A 27,849-nucleotide genomic window follows, 5' to 3' on the forward strand; every position below is an offset into this window, starting at 1 on the left:
TGACGTCCCGCCCGCCCCGTCACCGGACCGGGACGTGTCCGGTGCTGGCACGCCAGCCGCGAGCTGACGACGCTGCACGCTGCAGATGTAAATGCTGAAGATGATGATGAAGATGATGATGGAGATGATGATGTTCATGATGCAGATGATGATATTGATGAGGATGCCGGTGCTGCTGCTGATGACGACGCAGAGAGTAATGTGCGCTGTGCGCTGCCCGGTCGAAACCAGGCTTTCAACTGCGCATGTTTTGGTCAAAGATCCTGTTTAGGATGCTGCAAGATAATGCTGAAGTGTGGGATCAAATTCCACATGTGATGGAAAACATGTGGGTGCCGTCGATATTCGTGGCGTTCGAGAACACCACAAACGGTATATGCACCGTCGAATGGGAAAAACACCAGCTTTGAGCACCGCACCCGGACCAAGCAACCATCAGGAGGTCGAAGCGTGCGACCGCCCGCTTGGAGGTCCGCTCCAAGACGGAGCCTACGTCCAGCCATCCTCCAGAGGCCCACGATCTCAGCGGTGTCCGCCGAATCACCAGCCGACCTCTAGAGTTGCGATCTCAGCGGTGCCGGCCGCAGCTCCAGCCGTCCTCTAGAGCCCCGACCTCAGCGGTGCCGGCCGCAGCTCCAGCCGACCTCTAGAGTTCCGATCTCAGCGGTGCCGCCGCAGCTCCCGGCCTCCAGAGCCCCGGTCTCAGCGGTGCCGGCCGCAGGTGCCATCCGACCTCTAGAGCCCCGACCTCAGCTGTGCCGGCCGCAGCTCCAGCCGCCTCTAGAGTTCCGATCTCAGCGGTGCCACCGCAGCTCCAGCCTCCTCCAGAGTCCCCGACCTCAGCGGTTGCCGGCCGCAGCTCCAGCCGGCCTCCAGAGCCCCGGTCTCAGCGGTGCCAGCCGCAGCTCCAGCCGACCTCCAGAAGTCCGATCTCAGCAGCGCGCGCGCCGATCGGCTGATATAAATACCCGAGGCCGAGAATAGCGTGCGCCCCGGGGTGGGGCGGCGGCCGGCGCGAGTGGGGCGCCGCCCGGCGGGAGGGGACCGGTGCCCGGCGCCCCGGCGGGCCTTGTTTGGAGGGGGAGGGGGAGGGCCCGGGCCCAGGCGCGGGCGGCGATCGATCACGGCCCGGCGCCAGAAGCGTCGCCGATCGGCGCCGATTTCTGTGGCCTGCATCCAAGGTAAATGCGGGTGGGGTGATGCCGGCGCCGCCACTCAGCTCGTGGCGGGGCTTTTCACGAGATAGCTCACCTCTAGACCCGGAGTTGCCACTGACCGCGGGGAAGAATCGTTCTGCGAGGCAGATGCTGCTCGCGCTGCCGCGTCACGGCAGTCCTTTTCCGTCCGTAAAGCCGGCTACGACTCGCGACTCGGGCGGAAGTGCCTGCTGCTCGCGCGCCATGGAGGCTTCCGGGCCGGGACGGCCAGCTCGGTCGCGACGGGTCTCCCACGTACCACAGCGGCCGGGCAGAAATTCGTTTGGCTCCTCCGCCCTCCATATGCTAATGCCGCGCTCTTCCGAGCGTCGCACCTCCGTCGTCCATCTTATAAACACGGTCGGCGCCACATCGGCTCGGATATTTTCATATCTGGTGTCACGCTCGCGCGCTATTCGGGCTGGAGCCGTGCTGCGGCGCGCTCCACTGGCCGGGCTCGGAGAGCCGAACCACGCCGCAGCGCCGGCGCAGAATACCCGGATCGGCAGCGCAGGCTCGCAGCCGGCTTGCTTCATCGGTGTGCGCTTACTGCTGGAACTGGTGGGAATGAGGTGCGGGCGATAATGGCGGACGGCATTCGGGGTGATCTCTGAACGATCCTTGATGCGCTTCGAGGCCAGTCCTTGGGAGCACGGTGGTGTACTATAGAGAATTCAACGCTAAAGATGCCAATGAAAGCCAGATATATTTATGGAAAATTGTGTTTTTCGCCTGGTGAATTGTCGTGCGTGGGGAAGACAGCCTCTGCTTCAAGCTATTGCGCGGCGATGGCACTGAAAGCTCGACTGGGTGCACACGAGCCCGGCACAGCGTCGTATGTCTGCCTTCCGAGACCGAGAGAACTCACGGCGATCGGACCAGGTGACGGCCGATCATGAAGCACCCGGCCCACCTGGAGCCTTCAGCGGCGCACGTCCGCACACGCCAACAGGTGGCCCTCAGTCGCCGGCTGTTTACAGGCAGCAGCGCGGGTTGCCACGGCGACACCTACGCCGGCCAATCAGCGCCAGGGCGTGATCGCCGCCGCCTGACACGATGCCGCGTCAGATAAGATGCCGATGGAAATCCGCCGACAATGGGTGACTGACGCGTCGGCCCGCGGCGGCTGACTCCGGTGCGCCTGTGCGCCGGGGTCTGTGCGCCGGACTGGCCGCGCGGCGGCAGACTCCGGCGCGCCTGTGCGCCGGGGTTTGTGCGCCGGGCTGGCCGCGAGGCGGCAGACGCGACTGCCTGTCTCCCAGTCGGCACGGAGCCGGTGAAAGCAGCCCGTCTCATTCTGTGCTGCGACAGAGCGGGGAGCGGACGCCGCCTGCCCTGTCGCCCGGCGGAGCGCGGGCACCTGCTGAGGCGGCGATCGCGTGGGGCCTCTCCAGATCACTGGCGTGGCCGCGCGCCGCCTTCTTCCGAGCCGCAGGCCACAAATGGCTTGATTGGCTTATTGAAGCGGCACAGCGCAGCCTTCGATACAACGCAGATGTATGCAGGCCATGCCACTGCGCAGCCCCAACAGCCCTGTTCGTAAAAAAGCCAAGATAATTTGCCGCTAACTGATTCGACTCCGTCTTCACACATGACAAATAGTTTCGACCCTTGCCCACTCAGGGCACGCGCTGTAAGCCAGCGGCCTGTTATCTGGGCTCGTGCGGGCCGCCCCCCGGCCCACGCGACTGTGATAGGCGGCGATGCTGAGCGACCGACACCCGAATTTTCCTGTAATCTCAGCCGGCTGGTCCCCGACGGAGCCTGTCGGACGCCTGGAGTGTGACGTCACTCCAGACCACGGGATCGGACAGCTGGCTGCGGCGGCCCAGGCCTGGGCGCCATTGGTGTATGCATAAACTGAAACATCAAACCATCAAATCCGCATAAAACTGTTATTCAGCGAGGTTATTCTAATCTCCCAAAGCTAGGGAGCTCTCGTCAGAGTCACCTTCTGCGTCTGCGACGGAACGACTGCCGGCAGTTGGCACGGGCGTGATGTCGGCTCCTCGTCGGCAGGCTGCGTCGCCCGACCCCGGGTCAGGACCCTCCCGGACGCACTCCCCCCGCGCCGAGTCGGAGCCGGACATGGAGGCCAGCGACAGGTCCACACCCAGCCAGAGCGTGCTCGACAAACTGAAGCAGCAGGTGGCCGACGTCACTGGCGACATGCGCTCTGACGTCACTGGTGACAGGCGCTCTGACGTCACTGGTGACAGGCGCGGCAAGGTAACAGCTGGTTCAAAATGATCGCGAAAGTTCATGTGCGTCAGTTAAACTTTATCAAACTGGGGGAGATTAATATGTTCGGAGCTCCAGAGATTAGAAGGGAGGAGGGACATAAATCATGTTCCGGAGAGAGGAAGAGAGCAATATGACCAGAGCCGACATTGTGCTTTAACAGAGATTAGTGAAATGAGGAGAACACTTACGCTATGTCACCAATGCCAAGGAGACAAAAGCCCAATTTGAGAGGAGCGCTGTGTACAACTCGACCCGGCCCCCAGTGCTTACACCCAAGTAACCGGGACCCCCGCCCACAGCTGAGCGGCGACGCCGAGCCGCCGGACTACCGTACTCCGGAGTCGGCGCAGGCTCGGGCGGCGGCCGAGGCGTTCCAGCGGCACCCGCTGTCGCCGCAGTCGCTGCTGGCCGCCTCCATGGCGCACAACCCGCCGTCGCTGGTGCCGCTGCCCGGCCTGGGTCTGGCCGGGTACGGCGGGTCTGGCGGCCGGGCCAGCAGCTCGCCGCCGGCCCGTGACACGGTCAGCCCGCCGGTCAACTCAGCGGCACAGTCGCCCCGCCAGGGCAGCGCCAATCACGCCTCCTGGAACTACGAGGAACAGTTCAAACAGGTCAGTGGCTGTGCTCTACGTCAATGCCCGGGTCTGAATGATAACCAACAGACTCGCAAGACACTGCAATGATATGATGGCCGATCCTGTTTAATGGGGTCGTTTATGCATGCTGGACATCACCGACCTGTGCATTATCCACCACGTTGTCTCCCTGGCTTCGTAGCTCTCCGCTCCGTTCCTGCAAGAGCAGGTGTCCTTATGCAGCCTTAAAAGTTAACAGTATTACTTCCCTGTGTGCACTGCTGATTTGCTGGCAAACCAGGATGCATTAACAACCTGCGTCTGGTCTTTCATTTTTTGCCCCTCCTGCACTCCACTGCACGTCCTCCGGGGCGCACATTTGCACTGATCAAAGTCGGCTGGCATTGAGACATCACGCAACTGGGCTGGCGCCATGCGTGCCGTCGGGCGGAGGGCTCAGTACCAGGAACGTGCGCTGGCGCCGGGCCGGCCGCCGGCGTGCAGGGCTGACCGGAACACCGGGCCGCCGGCGGGTCTGCACGCGCCCGGCCGCGTGCACGTCCGGCCCGCCTCCCCCCTAGGCTGCCATATGACCGGCCGCGGGGCGGCCATATGTACGCGATCGAGCGCACGCTGCCGTCGCCTTCTCAGAGTCGCCGTCGCCTTCCCGCTCTCTCCCGAGACCTGCCTGATCGGTTTATTGCCGACAGATGAAAGGGCGCGAGGCGGCGACGGTGCTGGCGGTTTGCGTGGCGCAATCATTGATTATTTTAACCGCTCTTTGTACGAGCCAGCGCGGCTGGGTCTGACCGGCTGCGGGTGAGGGGAGCGTTCAGCTCACGCCGTGCAGACACCCGAGACGGGGCTGAACAGTGGACAGATATGTCTGTTTCTTGAACGTAGATTATTCTGAAGGTATGTGAGGGTATAACTGCGCAGCAGCCGACGGTTGAAATTGTTGGTCGCTCCACTACCGGTCTTTTGTCATGCATCGTAATGCATAGGCGAAGTAGCGGTCCAGATATTGGGGGAGGGGATGGGCAGTACCGATGTTGAGGTTAATTTTTGCATGCATGGCCTTGAGAATTTCGCACACGCAGCCTAAATGCTTGGAAATTTTGAATTTTAACCTTGTCCGTCATAATTTTCTTGGCATTATACTTAACATGAAGAAATGTAGGGTTCTAAAGACATCCATTGCTATGTAACAAGGGGTGTGGTTTATTTCATCGTATTCCCGAGTGAAAATAATAGTTCAGGTATCTTTGTTTTGTTTAGCTGCCCAACTACGCGTAACCAGTGTCGAACGCATTTTTTTGAGGTTTTGTTGGCACATGTGTATGTGATGCATTGGTGTCCATGTGTCCACATTATGTGTCAATTAGCGTTTGCGAACTGTGGCGTGAACTCACCACCGAGGTGTTGTTCTACTCCATTTCGACAAGAAATTTTGCCTCTGGTCTTTTTGACGGCCAGGATAATGGATGTTTAGCTTCTTATGTCATGCAATACTGTGCGACGGTGGTCCCGCGCCCGTTTGGCACTCTGGCGAGCGAAATGGCTCGATTGGAAGGGTGCTGAACGTTGGCATAGGAGGCCCTGTGGAGGCCCTGTGGAGGCCCTGTGGAGGCTCTCTGTAGATTCCAGGCTGACGTCTCTCGGCGCGCTCACGGGACGATTGTGACCGCTGGCACTCCATGAGTGGGCCGCGCGACGCCGTGGGCGGCGTAGCCGTCTCTGGGAAGTCTGATTGCTGGACCGTCTCCGGCCAGTGCCAGCCCACCCCTCCACAGGTGCATGCTGTGGCTAGACAGACCGGTCTCTATAATCTTATATGTAAGTCATTCTGGGGGCGGCGGGGAGGGCAACATTGGCCAATGCAGTATTTTTTGCCGAGTTCTTAGTCAATTCGGTCCGCGTTGAGGGACGGGAAAAGGCATTGGATGGCCAATGTCCCACACAGATGTCAAGCGACACCACTGTCGCTACCTCCGGCGTCAGACCCGGACCATTAGGATACCAGCCGCGCATCATGTCCCTCCGGTATCAGCCGCGGCTTTTAATCTCTTCGGTTTATTGGCGGTTGCGCTGAAGAGCGTACCCAACGCACATTAATTTAAGATAGTGGGTAAAACATGGGAGGGAGCCATGGTTTCCATACCTGCCCGCCTGCGTAGAAGTAACTTAGCCTTATAGCGTTTGCAAAAGCGAGCCATCGAGCTTGCACCAGACCCAGTTCTCAGAAGCCCTGACCAGTTCAACATCGTAAGCGTATGCACATCAAGCCCGAGCGGCGCTGTCTTTGACAGAAGGCGGGACGGGTGGGCACGTGCCGACAACCACTCGCCAGGGTCGCCTGGCTCGCACAGCTGCCCTGGCAAGACGCGCCCCCGACCCGCCCGACGGTGTCCCTCGTCGGCCTCTTGAGTGACACATAATGGGGGCCTTTGTGGCGGACACACTGCCCCTGGTGTTGATACAGAAACACAACACCCCCGATAAGTCAGCCCTCTCCCGTCCGCGCACACATGGTGGACGGGTTTAATTCTCGCACATATGGTCCGGAAATAAAATCGCCATCAATTGTGTTTTTACATGCGCCGGCGCGGCCGGCAGGCGGGTCTCGCTGACGCGGCACATGTGGTCCCCGGCTGGCGTGCCCGGCTAGCCGACACAAAAACTCCACCCACCGACCCACCGCGTTTGATATCAAGACTCGGCCATGTGTTGTCGCCCGGTTTTTGCACTCATTTCGGAGGTGGATGTGCTCTCGGGTTTCGCGGTCGAGTTAAGCAGCCAGCGGAGAGATGCCCCAGTAACGCGAGCCACGATCAAGTGAACGACGTTGTTGTTGAAAGTCTTGGATGAGATACCGGGCGATAAGGGAAGCGACTCGGTGGCTGCTAATAACCGTGCATCGACCCAAATTAGCTCCAGTTTTGTCACATTTTGGCTGACAGGATGTCATGGCACGACACCAAGGCACCAATATGTCATAGGCCCTTTTTTGTCACCCTTTGCCTTCTCGTTTTCTCTTCCTCCTTTCGTCCCTTTCCCATTTTTCTCGATTTCTTTCGACACCTTCTGTTCTCCTCTCTCCTGCAATCTTTCCTCCCTCTTCCTCTTTTCACGTTGTATTTATTCTGTCTCCCCCCCCTCTCTCTCTCTCTCTCTCTTTCTTCCTCTTTCTCCCTTCCATTATTTCGTCATTTTCTTCCTTTCTGACCCATTTTCTCCTAAGGCAGGCTATTTGCGCTGCAATTGGAACCAGAGCCTGGTGTGCTAAGGTTTTAACATTTTCTGCCCGCCCCTCCGCCCAACCTGTGGAGATAGTGTCATGACCTCGGGCCATCAAGTTAACCTAAGACTGTCACCGAAGTGTCGCCTGAGCTCAGTTTACAGGCATTTTTTCACTGTTTAGTGATGGCACACGTAATGGGCTCACGCGAAATTTGATGCTCACACCAATGCTTTCTACCAATTGTCATGCTCACGACCGATTGGCGAACAAGTGTCCCATTCTGATATCAGTAGATCAAAATCCACTGACAAGGCCTCGAGGCTGATCTGAGCACAGTCCAGTCCATTATCAGTCTGGCAATAACCGAGAGCGTGGCCACCATTCGGCGTGAGTTCAGCCGTCGCCCACGACGCGTGTAGCGCGCCGCTGGGCGGCTGGCTGCTCAGGAGGCCCCGGCCCCGGCCGACCCCGCCTGCGGGGGCCGGGACCGGGACCGTCTGGGGCCCATCCATCGGCGTGACGTCCCGCCCGGGGGAGAGGGTGGCGACGATCCGGCGCAGGGGATCGCCACATTCGTCATGTCCAATCCACGCCGTATAAACAGCCGGCCAAATGGGCCGACACGTGATCTATGCCGCCATAAGCCGGGCCTCCGGATACGCCGCTGGCTGGCGTCGGGAGCGGCGTCGGCGGCGTCTGTCCGACGATCGGGCGTCTCTTGCGCCGGCTGGGGCCCTCAGAAGGCTGTGGGGGGGAGGGGGGGGGGGACTGGGGGACTTCCTGCCTGCCGGCATGTGCTTCGTCTGGCAGACGAGGATAAATCACAATCACTTGTCGTTTCTAGTTATCGTTCATTTACGCCAGATCGGTGCTTATGTTTTCCCGGGCCCGGCCCGATCAGTCGTGATGAAATGATGGCGCCACGGGCGGAAGCCAATCGTCGGTAAATGATTGATATCCCAAGCCGAGGTTATGATTCAGCCGGTCCGAGCAAGCGGGAGAAGAGAACGAACGTAGACACACACTTTTTGACGTCCTTGCTTCCGTCGTGTTAGCGTTAAGAATTTTCTTCGGACAAATCGTGAGCCTAAACGAATGAAGTGCTGCTTTTCCTGCTCAGCTGGGATTTTAATCATTTTCCTCATCCGAGAGGGGGTGGGCTTCGGACCCCGGAAAATTTTTTGAACTGCATTTGTGTGATATGTAGCATAGGGTCGTGAGCATATAGTTTGATTACTTATGGTTTGATGCGCTCCATGTTTCGTTTTTTATTCTCGTTATGTTTACAATGTCGGTCGTTTCGAGGGAGGCAAAGCGGGGAGATGATGATCATCTGGTAAGATTTATGAACTATGGAGAAAGAAGACGCATTTCGAGTCATTGCTTGCACGTTCGCTTGAATAGATACCTCTAATTATTGGTGCCTTATTTGGACCTTTAGCGCAAATTTATCAAGATTTTCCGTGATAATAAATGCTGTATTTATCCAGTGATGCATATAGAACCACATATAAGACGTGTACAAGCTTGGATTTAAAAACTTGGACCGGTGAATTTGGGAAACACATGACGAGGCACATATTCAATTTATCCAACATCACCCCACTGACTACGTCCGTGACAAATTGTGTCAATTTAAGCACGTAATACGTACACTTTAAGACCAAATAGGAGAGTGAGCTTAAGCGATTAATGAATCGTTCAAGTCCGCTCCCAAGTTTCTACGACAAATGCCTTCTGAGATCTCACAGAGGTGTTGGTTTAGGTCTCCATGGACAAACTTAGCGATAAAATAATCTGGAGCGGAGTGGGTTAATATCTGTACCCTGAATGCGTTGAAAAATCCGCCCGAGAACCTAGTTACCTCTGACTCGTGCGTTGCGTTATTTAAACCGTTCCCGCATTGGTAATCCACTGTCACCGGAGCAGCTAGATTTTTCCGTATTTTCGAACATGGCCGGCGGCGCCGGCGGTGCCGGCGGTGCTGACCCCGCCGGCCGGTGAAACCTGAGGCCGTGGCCCAGTCGGCCGCTGGGCCGAGGCCGTGCCAGAAATCCACCCATGCTACGGCATTGTTGTGCCAAGATCGGGGCGGCCGCGCGCGCCCGGCCCGGTATTTCAGGCCGCTCGAAATAGTGGTGATGAATTCGCCGACATTTACTGGCGCGATGTGCCGCGATGGCCGACGAGAACGGTTCCTTTGTCAGACTGCGGCACGTCTCGACGGCGCCGACGATGGATTCGACGGCTGCCGGTGGCGGCCTTATCTGCGCGTTCTGGGTACCGGGGCCGACAGGCGAGGCGCCCCACGGCCGACAGACGAGTCCATTTCTTGAGACGCGGCCGCACGGCGATCGCTGATAAGGACGCTCTGTCTGGCGTTTGTTTGCCTGTTTCTTGCGTCTGCTCAATCATTGCATGCCTGCTCCATCGTGTGTGCCTGGCAGTAGCCAACTTGCGTGTCTGGCACGGTAAATATGTGAGTGATTGGACGTTCCTGCTTCCTTTGCCTCCTCTCTTTTGACCTTTGCCCCCTCCGGAACTGTCCATCTCTTCTGTGTAATCTGCGTTCCAAGCCTATCTTATCTTCCATCCCCCTTCATGCCGCATATTTCTTCGAATTTCCTCTATTGTTTCAGCCTGTCTTCCTTTCCTTTCCACTCCTCTCCTTTCTCTTCTTCCTTCTATCGTTCTCCCTGTCCTCATTCATGCCCGCAGTGTTCCAGTTTCCTCCTTCCCTATCCCCCATAGTTCGATGCTGTATGGGCGCAAATGACCACTGCAATCCACGCGCCTTTAAAACCAGTGACTAACCACCTCGTTGCCGTATATTTCCACTCTACGGTAGTTAAATGCATGACGGTCGCGCGTGGGTTCACGCCCGTGACGTATCGCGGCGTGGGCCCTCCTCCAGTTCGTTATTGTCGCCGGGGCTTCAACAGCCCAGCTGGTTTGTAGTCCCTCACGACCGGCTCCTGAGCCGCGCCCCTCTCTCTCCCGGGCCATGACCCGGCCGGCGCGCCCCCGACGCTGACCCCCGTCTCCCGCGCGCGAGCCTTACGCTCGGAATAGCCTTGTGACGATGCACTCAATCACATCCCGTACCGGCTTTGTTTACGAACGGCCGAGTCGGCTGCCGTGGGCTCGATTGTCTTGCGCCGGGCAGGGAGAGGCGGTATGGGCGGGCATTCTCCCGTTGTCAGACCTCCGCACGCCGTCAGCCGCTCATTGAACTGCCGCTCGACGACCCGAGGCGTCTGAGCTTATACAGACGGGTGCAAGTGACGAACACCCAGAGTCACGTCAAGAGCGCGTGTAATTTGTTCGAATCACTATCACCGCCATTTTCGTCATATTTTCCGGTGGCTCATTTCTGCCGGGCTGTTTACAAGAACAAGTGACGTAGAACCGCTGTAGGATTTGACAAGAATGGCCCGCTTGTTCTGACAATGAGGATTCATTATGGCTGGGGGAGTACAGGGGTCGGCGGCTGCCCCGATCCGCGCTGCCCGCGCGCCACAACAAAGTCCTCAGCGTCCCGCGCCGGACGCCTGTAGTGCCGACGCCATCCGACATTCGTCCCGGCAGCGTCAAGTGGCCGCCACCGCCCTGCGCACGCGGGAAAACACCTCCAGATCAAACGGGATCCGGGCGGTGCAGTGGCCGCGGCGGCGGCGCTGGACGGCGGAGGGGCTGAGCCCGGCGCGTCAAGGCTCCAGCCTGTCGAGGGGCTCGGCAGGGGAGCGCGCCTTGGCGTGTGATGCGCCCGTGACCCCCGATCGCGGCTGCTGGACAGTGATCGGCTGCAGTGTCGGCTAGCGCGCACCGAAGGGGTGAAATGCTTCCGGCTGCGATGACCGGACGACATCGCGCACCAGCGGTTGGTCGCGCGCTGTTGAGGAGCGCCGGCTTCTGAGAGCTCTGCCGCCCGTGACCCCCGCCCACCTGACCGCCGCCCCCCGCTGACCGCTCGGATGGCGCCATGCATCTCCTAAGCGGCCATCAGGCGGACGTCGATGTCGTTAAGCCGGATGCCGCGCCGGCGCCGACGGTCGTTAGCCGCTCTCAGGTGGGCCGATCTCACGGGCCGTAATAGCGCGCCACAATCGACCGTGGCGCGCCGGGACTGCCGCCGCGCGGACGCCTCCTCCCGAGCTACGCGGCGGCGGCGGCGGCGGCCCGGCGCTGCGATCTGGTGACCCCTGTCATATCTGGGCGGAGAGGCGTGTGGCCGTGTGATGGTAATGAAACCATGGACGAAAATTCCGTCTTTTTAAAGGCGAGGAACGAGGAAGTATGCACGGAGTGTTTGCAACACGACTTACCGGCTTAAGTTATGGTCTTGTTTTGTGAATCAACGATCGGAGTGGCTTATAGCCTTGCCTTTAAAGCCATGACTTTCAAGCGATATGTCTGATAACATGGAAATAGTGGAGCAAAAGTGGCCTCAATGACCGGTAACAGATATGGTGCAAGCGTGCCTGTACGCAATTTTGTATTTTTGACGACTTGCACAGTTTGGGGTCTGATTTTCGAGTCGCTACCCACATAAGCGTAGCTGAAAACGGTGAACAGAATATAGTTCTGCATTATGCCTACGTGCGTGACTGGTAATGGTTGCACGTTGCTACTGCCTCTCAGGAACCAGCGCAATGTTTCCTTGGCTTTCGAGGGCTGGGGGCATAAACAATACCTTCCATTTTTTGTGACTATCTCGTCCGTTTAACGCGCAATTCGTCCAATTTTTTTAGACGTCTTGTTATTTGCGTCAGGCACTGGCCTCCCCACAGTTGGTTACGCGACGGACTGAGCTTTGTAACTCCGGGATCGCCTCATGCCCTCCGCTGCAGTCTCTCGATCCAGCCGCCATAAAAATGCCCTTCGCCTTGCCGTGCACCTCATGCCAGCGCGGAGCACCGCATCAAACAAGAGGGTAACACCACAGCTTAGGACGGTCGCACTCGGCAGGGAAATATGGGTGAAACCTGACAGAGCAAAGGCTTAAACACGCCTAAAGAAATGTGTTTTCGTGGGTCTCGGTTGAGAAGCTCTCCGGCAACCGAAAAAAGTGATTTCGAAATACACCGCTTTTACATGCCTTTACACACATGGTTACATACATGCTTTTACACCGCTTTATGTGGGTTCTAGTGACTGTTCTCACGCAATGCCCATTACACCCCATGTACGTCAGTGACGAATCCCCTACACATCCTCGGTCTCCAGCGGCGAATGATGCCGACCCCAGCCGCTCGGCGGCCCCTCCCCTCCCCCCACCCTCTCGGCCGCGGTCACGGAGCGAGAGTGGCGGGCGCCGCAGACCAGCCGTGACGCGGTGGTCGGTCCTTGACCGGCCAGCACCAGCCGACCTGCCGGCTGTGCTCTGTCGGGATCATCTGAACGTGATCCGGTATTGAGCAGCCCGCACCATCCGACCTGCTGGCTGTGCTCCGTCGGGATCATCTGAAAATGATCCGATATTGAGCGGCCCGCACCAGCCGACCTGCCGGCTGTGCTACGTCGGGATCATCTGAAAATGATCCGGTGTTAAGCGGCCCGCACCAGCCGACTTGCCGGCTGTGCTACGTCGGGATCATCTGGACCACAGTTCGATGTTGGGCAGCGGCGCCGGACGGATGGTTCTCTCTCTCAGTCCCTTCCCCTACTCCTTTGATCAATCACCGGCGGCGATTACTGGGCAGGCCGAGGTGTGATAGATGATAACTGATAAGCCATTGCGATGCCGAGAGTGATAATGAGATGAGTCAGGCGCCGTGCGGGTGGTGTACCGGCTCATCCTTGCTATCGTCGGTGGGCTTATACGGAACTTATATTACTTAGTTGTGGAGATATTCAGCCAGATGTCGTTTGTAGCCTGGAGCCACTTGCGCCTGGCAAAGCTGTTCACTTGACAAGGATTAATATGACGCGAAGGAAGTATATGGATCATGCAGCACAATATGTACATTTGCGCGCATGTTCACAAACAAATAGATCATCTCAGTTCAGAACAAAGGTTGGTTGGTCGGTTGGTTGGTTGGTTGGTTGGTTGGTTGATTGGTCGGTCCAGTGCCGGGGCAGCTACGCGGTGCGTTGTAAGAGTTACAGCGCCTGCGTTGCTATGAGACATTCCTCCTATAAATGAACTGCTGGATCTACATGAGAAACATATTTCGATTTGTGATTTGTACTCGAGCTACTAGACGGATTTCTGCGTTGTTCTCGCCAGGTGTCGGAACGGACTCTTCACGTCTGACACAGTGTGTGCGGCCCCCACAGGCAGCGTGATCATCAAACCTGCTTGCCACTCTACCTTTCGCGGGTTCATGACACGATGTGTTGGTTGTCTGGAGATTGGTGTGCTTCCGTTGCTGATGCCGTCTCATTTCCGTGGCAGCTGTACGAGATCGATGACAACCCGATGCGGAAGGAGTTCCTGGACGGGCTGTTCCAGTTCATGCAGGACCGAGGTAAGCGGCTGACCAGTCCTGTTGGTCAGGTGGCTGGACGTCAGGCCATGTCACATAAGCGACGATAACCCGGCTAAGGGCAAGCCGGCTGGCGTGCTTACAGTTCTTGCATCATACCAGTGCGATGTCAGGAACAAAACTTCAAACGGGTACACCTGGAGTGGTTCCTGGCCGAGACAGCCGGATCCAACCACCGTTGACCCTTGGGTCGCCTCGGGTGTGTTGCGCGTCCGCCCACCGCCTGTCAGCGCGCCAGCCAGCTGTGAACGCCGGCGTGTCGCCAGGCCGGCCCCGCCCGGCGACTCGGCCGCCGTTCCCGCAGCCGTGGCCCAACTTGCGGCGTTCTTCAGCCGCGCGCGGGCCGGCGGGGTCGCGGGAACATGCGGCGACATGTCGGCGACAGGTCCGACAGGTGCGGTGCGAGCGGTCACTAACTGGTCCGGGCCCGCCGCCGCCGCCGCCGCCGCCGCAGCCTCTGCACCTGTGCACAGGAGACGAACCGTGCGGGGGCGCGCAGCTGCTGCCGGGCGCAGGCAGCCCGGGGCCGATGTCATGTGATGTCGGCCCACAGCACGGACGAGCGGCGAGCCCCGGCGCCGGCTGACGGACGTCGGTGGCGACGGTCGTCGGCGCCGATGCGGGGCAGCTGCCGCCTTCGGGGCGCCGTCCTCACCTCGTGCGGCGCCGGCGGACTTCCGGCGTGTGGCTACGGCCAGCCGCCGGAAGCCTCTCGCGCTCGCCCCGAGCCGCGGCGAGCTGACCGTCCCCTGGCCTCGGCGCCGGCGTCGACGTCACTGGCGTCGACGCCCGTCCGAGTCGGCGAAAACAGTGTGGGAGCTGCGGCTGCTGAGCGGCGCCAAGGAAAGGCTTCAATTGTTCGAGAAGAAGCTCTAGTGAGGACTGAGATACACGTTTTCCGTGAAAGATATTTACCGCTGACGATAAAGAAGTTTCGAGGGGAAAACGGCTTGATAGCTGAACATCAGCTGTGCAGTTGTTAATATCAATTTCGCCTGGTTCTGGGGTTCTGGTCAACAGACAGACAAACAGACAGACAGACAAGTAACGGCGCCGAACAGGCAGAGTAACCGTTTCTTTTGCCGATGATTGCATACACTGAATTCACCGGAAAAGGCCTCCGTCAGTGGCGTGTCAGGTTTTCGTGTCCAGGCGGCGGGATAGTTTGCAGCGTGCGATGACTCACCCAGCGTCGCAGTGCGCGCCGGCGTAGTCCAGCTGATCCTTACCATAGGTCGCTGTCACGTCACAGGTCCCAGCCGCGACCGTTCATCACCGCATGTGTCATCCGCTTCGAGATGCCCGCCGTGCCCCCCCCCCCCCTCCCCTCCCCCTGCCGCCGCTGGGCTGTCGCGGACGAGCCTCTCTTCTCCGACGGATGGTGAGCGGTCCATCTCCATGCAGTCGGCGGGCCTCCATCTCCGTACGGTCTGTAGACCGCCTTCTCCGCACGATCTGCTGCCGTCTCCGTATGGTCTGTTGAGCGGCCTTCTTCGCACGATCTGCTGCCGTCTCCGCACGGTCTGTGGACCTGCCATCTCTTTACGGTCTGCGGACTTACCGTCTCCGTACGGTCTATAGACCTGCCGTCTCCGCACGGTCCATAGACCCGCCGTCTCCGTACGGTCTATAGACCTGCCATCTCCTTACGGTCCGCGGACTTACCGTCTCCGTACGGTCCATAGACCTGCCGTCTCCGTACGATCTATAGACCTGCCGTCTCCGTACGGTCTGCGGACCCGCCATCCCCGCACGGTCTGCGGACCCGCCATCTCCTTACGGTCTGCGGACTTACCGTATCCGTGCGGTCTGCTGTCGTCCACGCACGGTTTGTGGACTCGCCGTCCCCCCACCTTCTGCGGACCTGCCGTCTCTGCACGGTTTGTGAACCCGCCGTCCCCGCACGGCGCGAGCCCGCCTCTGTGCCCACCCACATTCCGGGTCGGGCCGTCCCGATGTACGCTGACCCCGTTGACACGGCCGTGTTCCGTCGCCTGCCCACCATCAATTACACGTCGCCGACCGAACGCCGCTGCGCCACAACAGAAGTCTGACAGCTTCAAAACAACCGCGATGTGGAGCCCAGAGGGCGGTAATGACTTGCAGAGCCATCCGACTGCTAATGACGGAGATAAAGAGCAAGGCTACCTGAAAAACGAGCGGTTCGTATTGCTTGCCGCGCCGTCTTTGCCCTTTCAAACGCGGGAATTGCATCTGTCCAATAACGCCAGTTGCATATGCTGTGAGTTTGGGCACCTGGAAGATTTTAAGCGGATTGAGCATACCGACAAGCTTTTGAATTATGTCTTCGTAGAACAAACGTAAAATGGCTGTTTGCAAGTGACAATAAACTTAAAACCACTCCTTAACTGCCACTGCTAAACTTTTACCAATTTTTCTGTTTGTCTTTGTTTGTATTTCTCGTGACTAAATTGCTGCCATAATTAAAAGACAAGCACATATCCGCCTCTCACTGCGCCAACGTCAGGGCCAACATTTTGTTAAATTATCAAAACGTAAAGCACAAAGACTTGGCAAAACAAGGATGCAAAATGAATCATGAGAATATGTTCGATCTTTTTATTCACTTAACTAAAAAAAGTGATTGCTGGGCTGGCTCGCCTTTAAGGGTGGGGTAACGTCGGGAACATTTCCGGTAGTAAAACATTTCATCACATTTACACGCACCTCTAGGCGTATCGAAAAAAGGCTGCTAAAAAAGCTTGCCGTCAACACTGTTTCTCACCGGTAGCATACTGGTGCCGCTGTTCTCCATCTCATGCGTGCGAAGTGTTACCCGCCCGTAAGTGTAAGCGTAAGTGAGCCCGCCTGTTCTAGAGCGTTGACATTCGTTGTCGCTCCCCCGGCGCCTTGCCCCCCAGCATCGTACCGGGCTCGTCTTTGTCATTGTCCATCACCTCGACCAGCTACGTCCATTCATCTTCTGAGTTAAATCACCCATCTGAAGTGGTCACCGACGGGGGGTCTGCTAAGTAACGTGCTCCATAAACCCATAACGTGCTAGTGTCCAACGCTCAAAGGTCAGGCAGTGCAAAAAGACACTGTTTCACTTCATCACGTCCACGTGGAGGAAAAAGCGGACGGTTCTCGACAAGAAACGCGCCTTTTCTCTGTAGCTTTACGCCGAGGGCTTTACTGCTGCGCTGGTGATTCTACTTGATTGATAGCCGCAGTAACCCTTTAAATGATTTGTCCCGCGCCGGCTTAGATAATCCATCCAGCCAGTTCAAGGCAAGGAGAGTGGAGCTCACAATGCAGTTTGCCGTAGAACATAGCAGGCTCAGTTTTGCCATTTTCAGCTGTGTCTGGGTAAATTTTAGTATTGATAGGTAAGGCCGAAAACGCACATCAGACGAATCTGTTTTGCGAATGGAGCGCCGCTATTCATCTGATTTTTCTGACCAACAGGTTTTCCAGATCATTGTGCGATATGAATGCCTGAATTGTCAAATTCTCCTTTCTCAATATTGTGCCAGTCGTGTACGGCTTTCATTTCCGCGCAGTAGCGGCGCCCGGGCGGGCAGACTCGTGCGTTGTCACCGCTCCACCACCTGCGTTGTCACCGCTCCACCACCGCCACGTGTGGAGGCGGCTTGAACAGAGCCCTGCGCCCGGCAGGTCACGATACCCAATTAGATGGCGTAAAGCCATCAAACGGGACACAAACCCTTTCACTCGCCCTGGACGCCGGCCCTAAAAGGAACGCCATGGCTTCATAAATCCCGTATAGCTTTGTTGATAGAGCCGGCTGCCGCTCCCATGCTGGCTTACCTGGATTTAATATTGTTTAAAGGCGCTGTCGGTGGCGTATAAGGTTAATCTTGGCTTTGGCTACCTCCATCGTCAGGCTTAAGCACAGTGATCCGGCCGGGCCATCCCGGCATGGCAAAGACGTTTGAACTTTATAGCCAATCTTCCGATGTCCTTCCCACGTGATACAGTGGTCATTCTAATTTAGTGCATACCTTGCGACCGATCCCGGGACGTAAACCAGATTGAACATCGGATAGACGGTCGTGGAACGGTGTGTTTTTACCCTGGCTGGCATTGGGATGGCGCGCGGTGTTGCAAGGTGAGCCATATAACAGACGATCCAGGGAACCGGTCTAGAACAGATTTATGGCTCACTGCACCTTGTTACTGGCACAACCTGTCTAACTTTGTTGTACAGCACCCATTGTAAAGCGATTGTTTGACAGGCTTTGGGTGATGCTGTATTTGCGTCGCGTCATGATGAGCACGTGATGGCATGATACATGCATGATCAGTGAAGATCTCTATGGTACCTTTCGGGAGAAGTCTTATCTAAGCTTTTTTAAATACGGATCAATGTGGTTGGTTCTTTCATGCATTGTGTTGTGACCCGGCGTATTTCCCGAGTCGTTCTTCCGTTCTTTGTTGTGTTGTCTTTAATGCATGACTTTGCCGAACAGTTCGACATCCTGGCGTTGTATAGTGGGATTTTGTATCTCGCGTTCAATTGGGAGGGTGAGTCCTGTGTACTCCATGCTCCATCTGCGCACCTCGAGGCCGGCCACTCTCCTACTGGACCAGATCGTTGGAGCAAGATGACTCAGACGACTTTCTACCTGTGCCCGCTATTTCGGACCTTGAGCCAGCTGTGACCAGCTGCCCGGCACCGGCTCGGACCGCTGCAGACGTGCCCAGCCTGGTGGCGCACTGGAGCTGTGTCCGCCCATGGACGGCCCGTGCAGCTGTGGCGGCCTCCCGCCAGCCCTCCATGCCAGTCCGGCGGTGCAATATCGGGGTATTTGCCTGCCTCGACAGGCTGTCCGCGGATCCAATCTGTCCGTAATGACGACCATCACTGGCACATAAACCACTTGCCGGGTTATAAAGTGAGTCACCGGCGCGCTCTAATGCCGCCACTAGTGTTCTACCTGTTACAAAGCGGCAGATGAGTGTGCAGTTTTTACCAGTGGCGGCGCCCCGTGGCGCCCCAGGTCGGCTGACTCGGCGCCGGATCTGAGGATATGCAGCACCCCGGCGGCCTGATCGCACCGGCGCCGGATCTGAGGATATGCAGCACCCCGGCGGCCCCAGTGGCCGGGGCTTGATCGCACCGACGCTGGATCTGAAGATATGCAGCACCCCGGCGGCCTGATCGCACCGGCGCCGTATCTGAGGATATGCAGCACCCCGGCGGTCCCACCGGCCGGGGTCTGATCGCACCGGCGCCGGATCTGGGGATATGCAGCACCCCGGCAGGCCCACCGGCCGGGGCCAAATCGCACCAGCGCCGGATCTGAGGATATGCAACATCCCGGCGGCCACACCGGCCGGGGCCTGATCGCACCGGCGTCGGATCCGGCCGTCGCCCGCAGCGCTCCGCCTGTTCTCATGATGAATTAAGCATTGCTCCGGCTCATAAGAGACGGGAGCCCCGTCGGGGCCAGTGCTGCCCGTGAATATCAAACCGGACCGATGCGGCCCCGGCTCTAAACCAGACAGGCGATGGGGCATTTGTATCGACGTGGTGGGCGCTGGTACGGAGAGAGAGGCTCTGCTGGAAGGGGTCAGGTCAGGCGACCTATGGTAGGATGAACGGGAGCCGTCCGATGGACGGCTACTTAGTTCTTTATATTTGAGAGTGCTGTGTGATGTTGGGCACTCTGTTTTTAAGCTTTGTTCTATGTCGCTGCCTTGGGATTGGACAGCAATAAAGGGAACTATGCTGTCGGTGGATGTTGCTTGGGTGCAGTGGAGCTGTTGTTTCCAAACGCTTGTCCGTCGCCGTGTCCATCGTGGTTTATATGGCAGAAGTTGGGAGACGAAGTGCTGGTTCCACTCAGAAGACCGCCGCTTTTCGGCGAGGGAGTGCCTTGACAGCGATCGTGTTTTCCTTGTTTTGAAACACCTGTAAAGCTGGCAAAAACACGCATCAGATTCGTGCTCTCGAGACAAGCAAAAAGCTGCCGCCAAAAAAGTGCGTAATGACGTTTCACGTCGTCAAGATGTGGAGATGGGACGGAACTTGAGTGCCAGCCCGCGCAGTGACGCTCGTTGAGGCGGTGCGCAGCCCCGCTCTCTGGCTACCCAGCCATGTCCGGCGGCAAACATACCCACCTGGACAGATAGCGGAACGATTTGACGGCATGCTTCTCGTTTTTACAGGGACTCCGATAAACCGTCTGCCAATCATGGCGAAGCAGGTGTTGGACATGTACGAGCTGTACAACTTGGTGGTGGCGCAGGGCGGTCTTGTGCAGGTCATCAACAAGAAGCTGTGGCAGGAGATCATTAAGGGCCTGAAGCTGCCCTCCTCCATCACCTCCGCAGCCTTCACCCTGCGCACACAGTAAGTTCAAACCTATGCAGAAGCGTCTTCCGAGCACTCGATGTGTAGAGGTTGCGGTAACCTCCGTAAGTTCGTGACTGGGATCAAATCTGCTTCAACCCAATTTGGTTCCTGCTAATTTCTCCATCTAATTAACACGAGCAGCTCTACATGATTGGCTCATAGTGCATGTTGCTCGGTGTGTGGCCGATTGCTTTCCGAGATAAATACAAGTGCGGGACGAAATCTCGTCAGGTCGTCCATACACTGGCCATATGTCGCAAGAACCACAAACGTTGCCTGCAAGCGAACAACTGAACGTAAATAATAAAAGCATTTGATGATCGCGGGACGTTTGGCGGCTGGCGGTGGGCCTCAAGCCCTCAACTCATTCTGCAGGCCCGCGGCCTGACGATACTTAATTAAAGATAGCTGAATACGATCAGGATGGGAATGGACATGACCTGAACTGTTGGGTTTGACACGTGATACATCGAGTGCCCATCAGTTTTCCAAACTGTGTTTAATTTGGGTGATTATCACGCTATTTGGCGTAGTGGAATAAAGATCATGCGGTTCATTTGAATTATGGAGTGAGTTAATGATGCCAAATTATGTAACCGTGTAACGATAATATCGTCCAGCACAAAGGTTAATCGATTTACTTCGATGCACTATCAATTAGGAAACAGGTCAACGAGCATGTTCTCGGTTCGAATGAACTCCAGGCTATAAATATAATGACCATACCTTGCATGCAACCCGATCCGTTTCTATCTCGAGCATTGATCGTCATCAGATGCCGCGGTCAAGACTCAGCTCATAACTACGCCGCTCTTGCGTCCTTGGTTGGTGTCTGTTGCCGCGCGCTGCGGGTCCAAGCCACCAGCAAAATCAGGTCAATCTTCTTTAGGTTGTACAACCTGAACCTCGGTACCAATTCATCTGCGGTGAAGCGCTTTTTGATTCCCCACGAAAGTGAGAGGAAACTCTGTGCCGTTCTGCGCCAAATGGACTGCATGTCTCCTGCCGTTAGGGGCACCTCCATTTCACCGCAAGGCTCACTAGCTCCACCTGCAGAAGTGGCCGCGAGAGCTCGCGACGCTTGCAACCTGAAACTTGAGGAGTCGGCAAACGACCATTATTACCGAGTATTGTTTTGCGTCGGGATTATTGTCACACAGTGCCGTGTGCAAATATGATTTTCCTACAGTGCTCTCGCTCCCTAAAGCCCGACCCGCGATGTTTTGCAGACGGGTCCGCTGCTGAGAAGTGCGTGCTGTCCCGCTGCAGCTCAGCAGCGCGTTAGCAGCGGGCGGACGCCCTGCCTTATCCGCCCTGACGTCACGCAATAATGTCCCGGGTCACCGACGGATGGCGCCCGTAATGACCGCCTAATGAGACGGGCACGGGGGGAGGGAACAGCCGGGACGCTGCCGCTGTTGCAATGGCCGCTGCCCGCCGGCGCCGCCCGTTCTGTCCGCACTGGACGTGGCTCACCAGGCGTGGCCGGACCAATCAGTGCCTGCCACGACGTTTATGATGTTACCGGCCTCCTTCATTGCATGTTACGAGTAGTCTGCTGTCCGACCAAGTCTTATTTGAACGACAAAACCGTTTTTGACTTGACTGGCAAGGCCTAGAATGGCCTCGAGGTTTTCGAAAGAGAGCATCTTTGCAAGCACTGATTGGAGCTCCACACGGCTTGATGATGATGATCGTTGGATTTAGGGGCGTTTCGACTGCAGCGGTATTTTGCGCCAACTCCATAGATTGCCACCGATGTCGAGCACAAGTCAGCACAGTTTCACGCTGTATAAATGTTTGGGTTTTTGATACACAGCTGTTCAATCAGCTGTTCAGCGTGACTATCTACAGCATTGCATTAATTCAAAATTTTGCTCTTCCCATTCAATTAACGTGGTGAACGTAAAACTTCCGAATCGCGAAAAAGGAAACATGTGTCAAAATTGACCCCTGCCCTCGACAACCCGGCATCGCGGCCGCACAAGATCGGTGCATTTTGGCGCAACAGAAAACAAACAGCGTCTTTTGATCCGGGCGAGCCCAACTGTTCGGCCGGCCACGGTCTCCTGAGCGTCAACCACAGGTCCGCTCGGTTCGGGCGGGCTTTAACGGTTGATGTCAGATGTCAGCAAGCAGAGCAGCTGCAGACCCGAAGCCAGCTACACATTGTAAGCATAAAAGCGCCCAAAAACACTCACTGGGCGACCTCAGCGTTGTCCGACCATAGCGTGTGGTAGTGGTCGACTGAGGTGCGGCCAGTGAGGCGTTTTCCGAAGCCCGTCTGGGCTGCAGCGTGCGGCGGCCCACGCTGAGAGACACCGCACCATGAAAACTACGGCTGCAGGAGGAAAAGATGTGGGAAAAAGCCGGGATGGATATGGTGGTATCTGCGCCGTTGTTCGTAAGAAAATGTGCTTCAGGTATTTAGTTGGTATAACAGAAATACGTACACAACAGTTCGCATGCAAATGTTTATATGTTATAAGTAAGCATGGTAGATGTTCGTATTGATAAAAGTTTGTCAAGGCAAAAGTTCGCATTGAAAATTTGGTATGCATGAGGTATGTGCGTACATGTACGTTAATGATTACACGCATGCAAAGGGTCGTAGCGTGCGAAGAATGCTTGACAAAAATACGTGCGTAAAAGCTCGCAAGGGATGAAGCTCATCCAAAAGCTCGTAAACATTAGCCATAAGGTCACTAGTTTTATTAATCATGCTGATATGGAGGGTGTTCCAAGACAGATCGACCACTGGGACACCAAATTACGGACCCTCAGCTCTCAGATTTCACTGGGATTTGGTCTCCGCGGGTTGATCTAATGCATATAATTTGACTAGGTAAGTTTTAGCTCTATCCGTGCCAGCAAGGTCCTAATGAAAGCAAGTACATCGAAGCGGGTGTATGAGGTGCATCTTTCTCCCCGGAATCTGCTCTGACGCTTATATCGGGTGTCACTCGCTCGTCTGCCCGGCCGTATTACACGAGCGAGCTGACCCTGCCACAGCCATCAGCTAGCCTGCGCGGCACACTCAGAAGGCCTGGAGCGGGGCGTCGACACGGCCATCGTCATGGTAACAGAGCAATTGGATACACAGCAAACACGGCAGATGGTCCGCGGTGAACATCTCACCTGTCGTCCCTTCCATTCCAGGAACGTCTTGCGCTGCTGCCATTGATTCGGATTCCTTTGCTGGCCGCCGGATAACATTTAGTTTCTTGACATGAAGATTTAGGCTAGTCATAATTTTGGACCTGACCTATGAAATGACCGTTGTCTCTGGCTTACCCAGTCCCCCGTCCCCGGTCTACGGGATATGATGGTTCCCTCAGCGACCAATCATCAGAAACGCGATACCATGGTTGGGGATCTGTACTCGAGCCCGCGCTACACCGTTGCAGACGATCTTTCATTTATGTACTTTGTGAAACGGACTTGTCCCAATTAAAAGGGTTTGGCGCACGAACCTTGCACACTTCATGATGCATCGTCGTTAGAACTTTGGCACAGGTATTTTTGTCAGACGAACTTTACCTGCCTGCATTGTATCGGCACGCAAACGTTGGCGTACATAATTCGTCAAACAAACTTTGAGTGCGATTAGCTGCGTACGAACCTTTTTCATACCAACATTCACGATCACAAACACTTTTTGTCGAACATACGAACTTCATCCCATGCGAACTTTGCGCTCCACGCACTTTGTCTCTACAAGCTTTAAACATGCGAACTTTACCCTACGCACAATTGCCACACGAAGTTTTTTATCCGTGCTTTCGTCAGCAACCCGACAACTACACAGGTCAAGTCATTTTTACAACAAGGAACGAAAACATCGCTCTGTCGAATGCCGTGTCCCTGACCTTTGTCTGTCTGGCCATGTTCCGCCCGGAGCATTGCTCGCCGGGCGACGTCAGGGGCAGAGACGTTGTCGCCGCATGCTAAACGTCGTCGCATGCTGTGTAGCAATACCGCGGCACCGAGAACTGACCGCCGCCCCCGGATGACTTTCCATATTCCTACATCACGAGACATATTGGGTTCTAATCCCTCCTGACCTCTGCCACCCTGTCTGCCCGGCCGCTGCCTCCTCTGCTGTGTCCCCTCTCTCCCCCACTCCCTCCCTCCTCCGCACGTCTCGCCTTGCCCTTCTGTATCCTCCGCCTGTGCCCACATCTCCCGCGTTAGTTTTCCTCTTCCTGCTATGCTTCGTCCTCTGCCTCCTCCTCTGCTTTTCCGTTTCCTCCCTCCTCTGTCAGTTTCACACCCTGATGTCTTCTTTACCTCTTACCGCCTCTGCCGGTGCTTCCCTCTGTATCACCCTGTCACTCCGCTCTGTCTCTCTGCTCCTTGGTCACTCTGCCGGTCTCCTTCCTCTGTCGGTCTCTCCCCCTCTGTTCTCCGCTGCCCGCCTGGTCGTGTCATCGCACACTGAGCCCGCCGGCAAAAACCGGCGGTGCCGGAGGTGGCCAGTCGGCGAGGCCGGCGGCCGCCGTCGGCTGAGCGACGCCCGGCGCGGCGCGGCCCACATAAAAAGATGCATCGCCGGATAAAGGCGGCCGCAGCCTGCAATTACAGAAATATTAACATTCTAATTCCTCCTAACCACGGGGTGGAGACGGGATTGGCTCCGTTGTGCTGTTGGCCATGTGGCTGAGCGCGTAGGGAGAATGGACGGCTGCGTTGAACGCGGCGTGAAAGAGCGGGCTGCTGTGGTCTCCGGGAACGTGTCAGCCACATCGTGCCGTCGTCTGCGATGTCCTGCGATATCGTACAGACCCCAACTTTTCGAACTGAAGGCGTTAGTAAACCTGGACATACCAACTCGATGACTGTGTGCACCGCTTGTGAGGAAAAACACACGACTTCAACACCAAACGTTGGATGCACTCATCTTGCGTCAGGTCAGGTCTTCCGTATGTGTTAGTCTGCGCTGCTCGAGCGATGCTCGTGTAGCGCACGCTTGGCGGGCGATGTCTGCTGGTACTATCGGAACCTCACCTTCATATACAATCAGCACGTTGGAGGTCGGTTATGGAAAGCTAAGCTTTCAAAGCAAGCACATACTTATGATACGATACGGAGTGATAATACAAAGATCCTACATTTGTGTTACGTTACACGTCGTTGCTCAGCGTGTGTGTGGTATCAGTGTAGATACGTGACGGTGCAAGTTATTTCACAACTAGACACCAAATGGCCACTTCAGTTTCGATGGATGGAGTCTGATGCCATGAATGTCGGCTGTTCACATGATGTGTTGCCCGCAATGTCCCCTTCAACGCGTCATAAACCCACTGATCACATATCGGTCGGAGTCAGTATGCAGACGCGGTGCCATGCCCGCTGCCCTCGGCGAGGTGGCAGGCGGACCCGCTGCCGGGCTGGGGGCACACTGCAGCCTCTGCAATATTACACAAACAATTACTCGATCCCATCGGTCACGAGCACACGCCGCAGCCTTGGCCGGCCGGTTCTAGGATTTAATATCAATAAAACAGGGGTGGCAATGGTTTCCATCACGCGAGCGGTTCCCAGAGGCGGCGCGAACTCGGCGGAGCTCGCCTGGGATGGTGGTGCGCGGTGGGCGTCAGACGCCAGAGTCCGCACCTCGGACTCCAGCCTCGCGGCCCAGAGGCGACCAAGTCAGCGGTGTGCCGATCTGGTGTCCACGAGTCGGCCGACGGCCTGTGGGACCGTGCCCCTCCAGCACCGAAACATGCGGTACAAAAGAACAGGCAGGCGTTTTGCGCTACCTTTAGGGCATGCATTAAGACCCAAACTGAACACATCTTTTCGTAGTAACAAAACAACTGGCGAAACGAGAGGCATGCATGCACGAGAGACAGAGACTTACCACCCAAATTAGGAGAGACTTTGGATAAGCCCAATGCTTCAAACTCAGAGAGCTGATGCTGGATCTGCAATGAGCAGCCAGAGCGGAACAATGCGCAGAACCGGCTGAGTTGTGTGAATCACCGAGGGCGTTCATTGGTCGCACTGCTCAGCGGTCTCGCACTAGATGCCGCAGGAAGCGGTACGCAGGGTCGCTCAGATGGACTTGCAATAAGGCGGAATAAGTAGCCGCTGGTACCTGGGCTGGCACTTGGGTTGGTGCCTGGACTCCATCAAGCTTCACAATCACACCCCAGAGGTCGCGCGGTACAGACCTCTAGCACCTGTTCGGGGGACAGCAGCGCCGCCGCTGCTGTGGGCGGCCCCGCCAGCCCGCCGCAGGCGGCGGCTCCGTGGCGTGCGGCGGCTCCGTGCATCACGGCTGCAATCAGCGGCGCGCTCGGTCACGTGCCCCGGCCCCGGAGCCGCGCCCCGAGCCAGAGCCGCTGCGGAGTCGAGCCTTGAGCTTCGGAGTCGTGCCCTGAGCTTCGGAGCCGCGCCCCGAGCCAGAGTCGCTTCGGAGTCGAGCCTTGAGCTTCGGAGCCGCGCCCCGAGTCAGAGTCGTTTCGGAGTCGAGCCTTGAGCTCCGGAGCAGCGCCCCGAGCCAGAGCCGCTTCGGAGCCGCGCCCTGAGCTTCGGAGCCGTACCGCGAGCGAGAGCCGCTTCGGAACTGCGCCCCGAGCCAGAGCCGCTTCGGAGCCGCGCCCCGAGCCAGGGTCACCTCGGAGCCGCACCCTTAGCTTCGGAGCCGCGCCCCGAGCTTCGGAACCGTACCCCGAGCGAGAGCCGCTTCGGAACTGCGCCCCGAGCCAGAGCCGCTTCTGAGCTGCGCCCCGAGCCAGAGCCACTTCGGAACTGCGCTTCGGGGCAGGGCCGCTTCAGAGCCGCGCCCCGAGCCAGAGCCACTTCGGCGCCGCACTCTGAGCTGCGGAGCCGTGCCCCGAGCCAGAGCCGCTTCGGAGCCGCAGCCTGAGCCGGAGCTGCGCCCCGAGCCAGAGCCGCTTCGGAGTCGCAGCTCGAGTCAGAGCTCCGCGATCAGCGCCCGGTCGGGTCGGTCGGCCTGACGACTTCGGATGCGAGGCGCTCAGGCTCTGCCTGGGCGCCTCGTCCTGCCTCAGGCAGCGGTCCAGCCTCAGCCTGGCTGACACGGCCGGGGCAGGGCAGTGCCAGACAGGTACACGATGCTGCAGATGCTCGAGTTCGAGGACTGTAGTACTGGGTGTCCGGCCTCTGCCGCTTCGAGCCCTGCATCACATACCCAAGCTGTTCGTGTGGTACAGCGAGGTCTCCATTGTGCCGCAGGTACATGAAGTACCTGTACCCGTACGAGTGTCAGAAGCAGGGCCTCAGCAGCCCGTCCGAGCTGCAGGTGGCTATCGACGGTAACCGGCGCGAGGGCCGCCGAAGCACCTACAACAACGCCTCCTACGCCGACCTGATGCAGAGGTCACCACTGATGGCCGGGTAGGTACACCACCCGCACTCGGCGGACAGCAGAGGGATAAACCAAAGCTGCATTTGCGTTTCAGACGGCTGATTTAAGCATTTCTTTCGGCTCCGAACCTTTGTGCACGTATCCGGCCTTGCATAGGCTTGTCTGCAGCCAGAAATGTGTATGGATGGTATGTGTCGATGCGCAACCCGCAGAAACCTCCCATGGCGGCTTCCCTCTTGGAACATTTTAAAAACAAATACGTGCCCCGCATCACCTGAGCAATGGCATATGTTCTGCATCTGACCAGTGCTGTTGACACCCTCTGATGCCGTTCCAGATCGATGGCCCAGTCGTTTGGACTCGCGAACGGGCTGCCAACGACACTGCAGCAGTCGGGACTGTCCCCCGCTTCCTCTGGTCACCAGC

General features: G+C 57.2%; 1 protein-coding gene across 1 annotated transcript; it reads left to right on the top strand.

Moving 5' to 3' along the window:
• Positions 1 to 100: 100 nt before the first annotated feature.
• On the top strand, positions 101 to 27,824 carry LOC119099668 (AT-rich interactive domain-containing protein 3A; the record flags this gene model as incomplete). The annotated part of the gene is made up of 7 exons (XM_037222733.1): positions 101 to 196; positions 3,216 to 3,425; positions 3,878 to 4,051; positions 13,654 to 13,726; positions 19,901 to 20,084; positions 27,291 to 27,452; positions 27,761 to 27,824. Coding segments are annotated over exons 1-7 (963 nt in total), but the record flags the coding sequence as incomplete, so codon positions are not given.
• Positions 27,825 to 27,849: the final 25 nt, after the last annotated feature.

This window comes from Pollicipes pollicipes, unplaced genomic scaffold, assembly GCF_011947565.3.
Source record: "Pollicipes pollicipes isolate AB1234 unplaced genomic scaffold, Ppol_2.1 Scaffold_4881;HRSCAF=5763_pilon_pilon_pilon, whole genome shotgun sequence".
Classification (NCBI taxonomy): domain Eukaryota; kingdom Metazoa; phylum Arthropoda; class Thecostraca; order Pollicipedomorpha; family Pollicipedidae; genus Pollicipes; species Pollicipes pollicipes.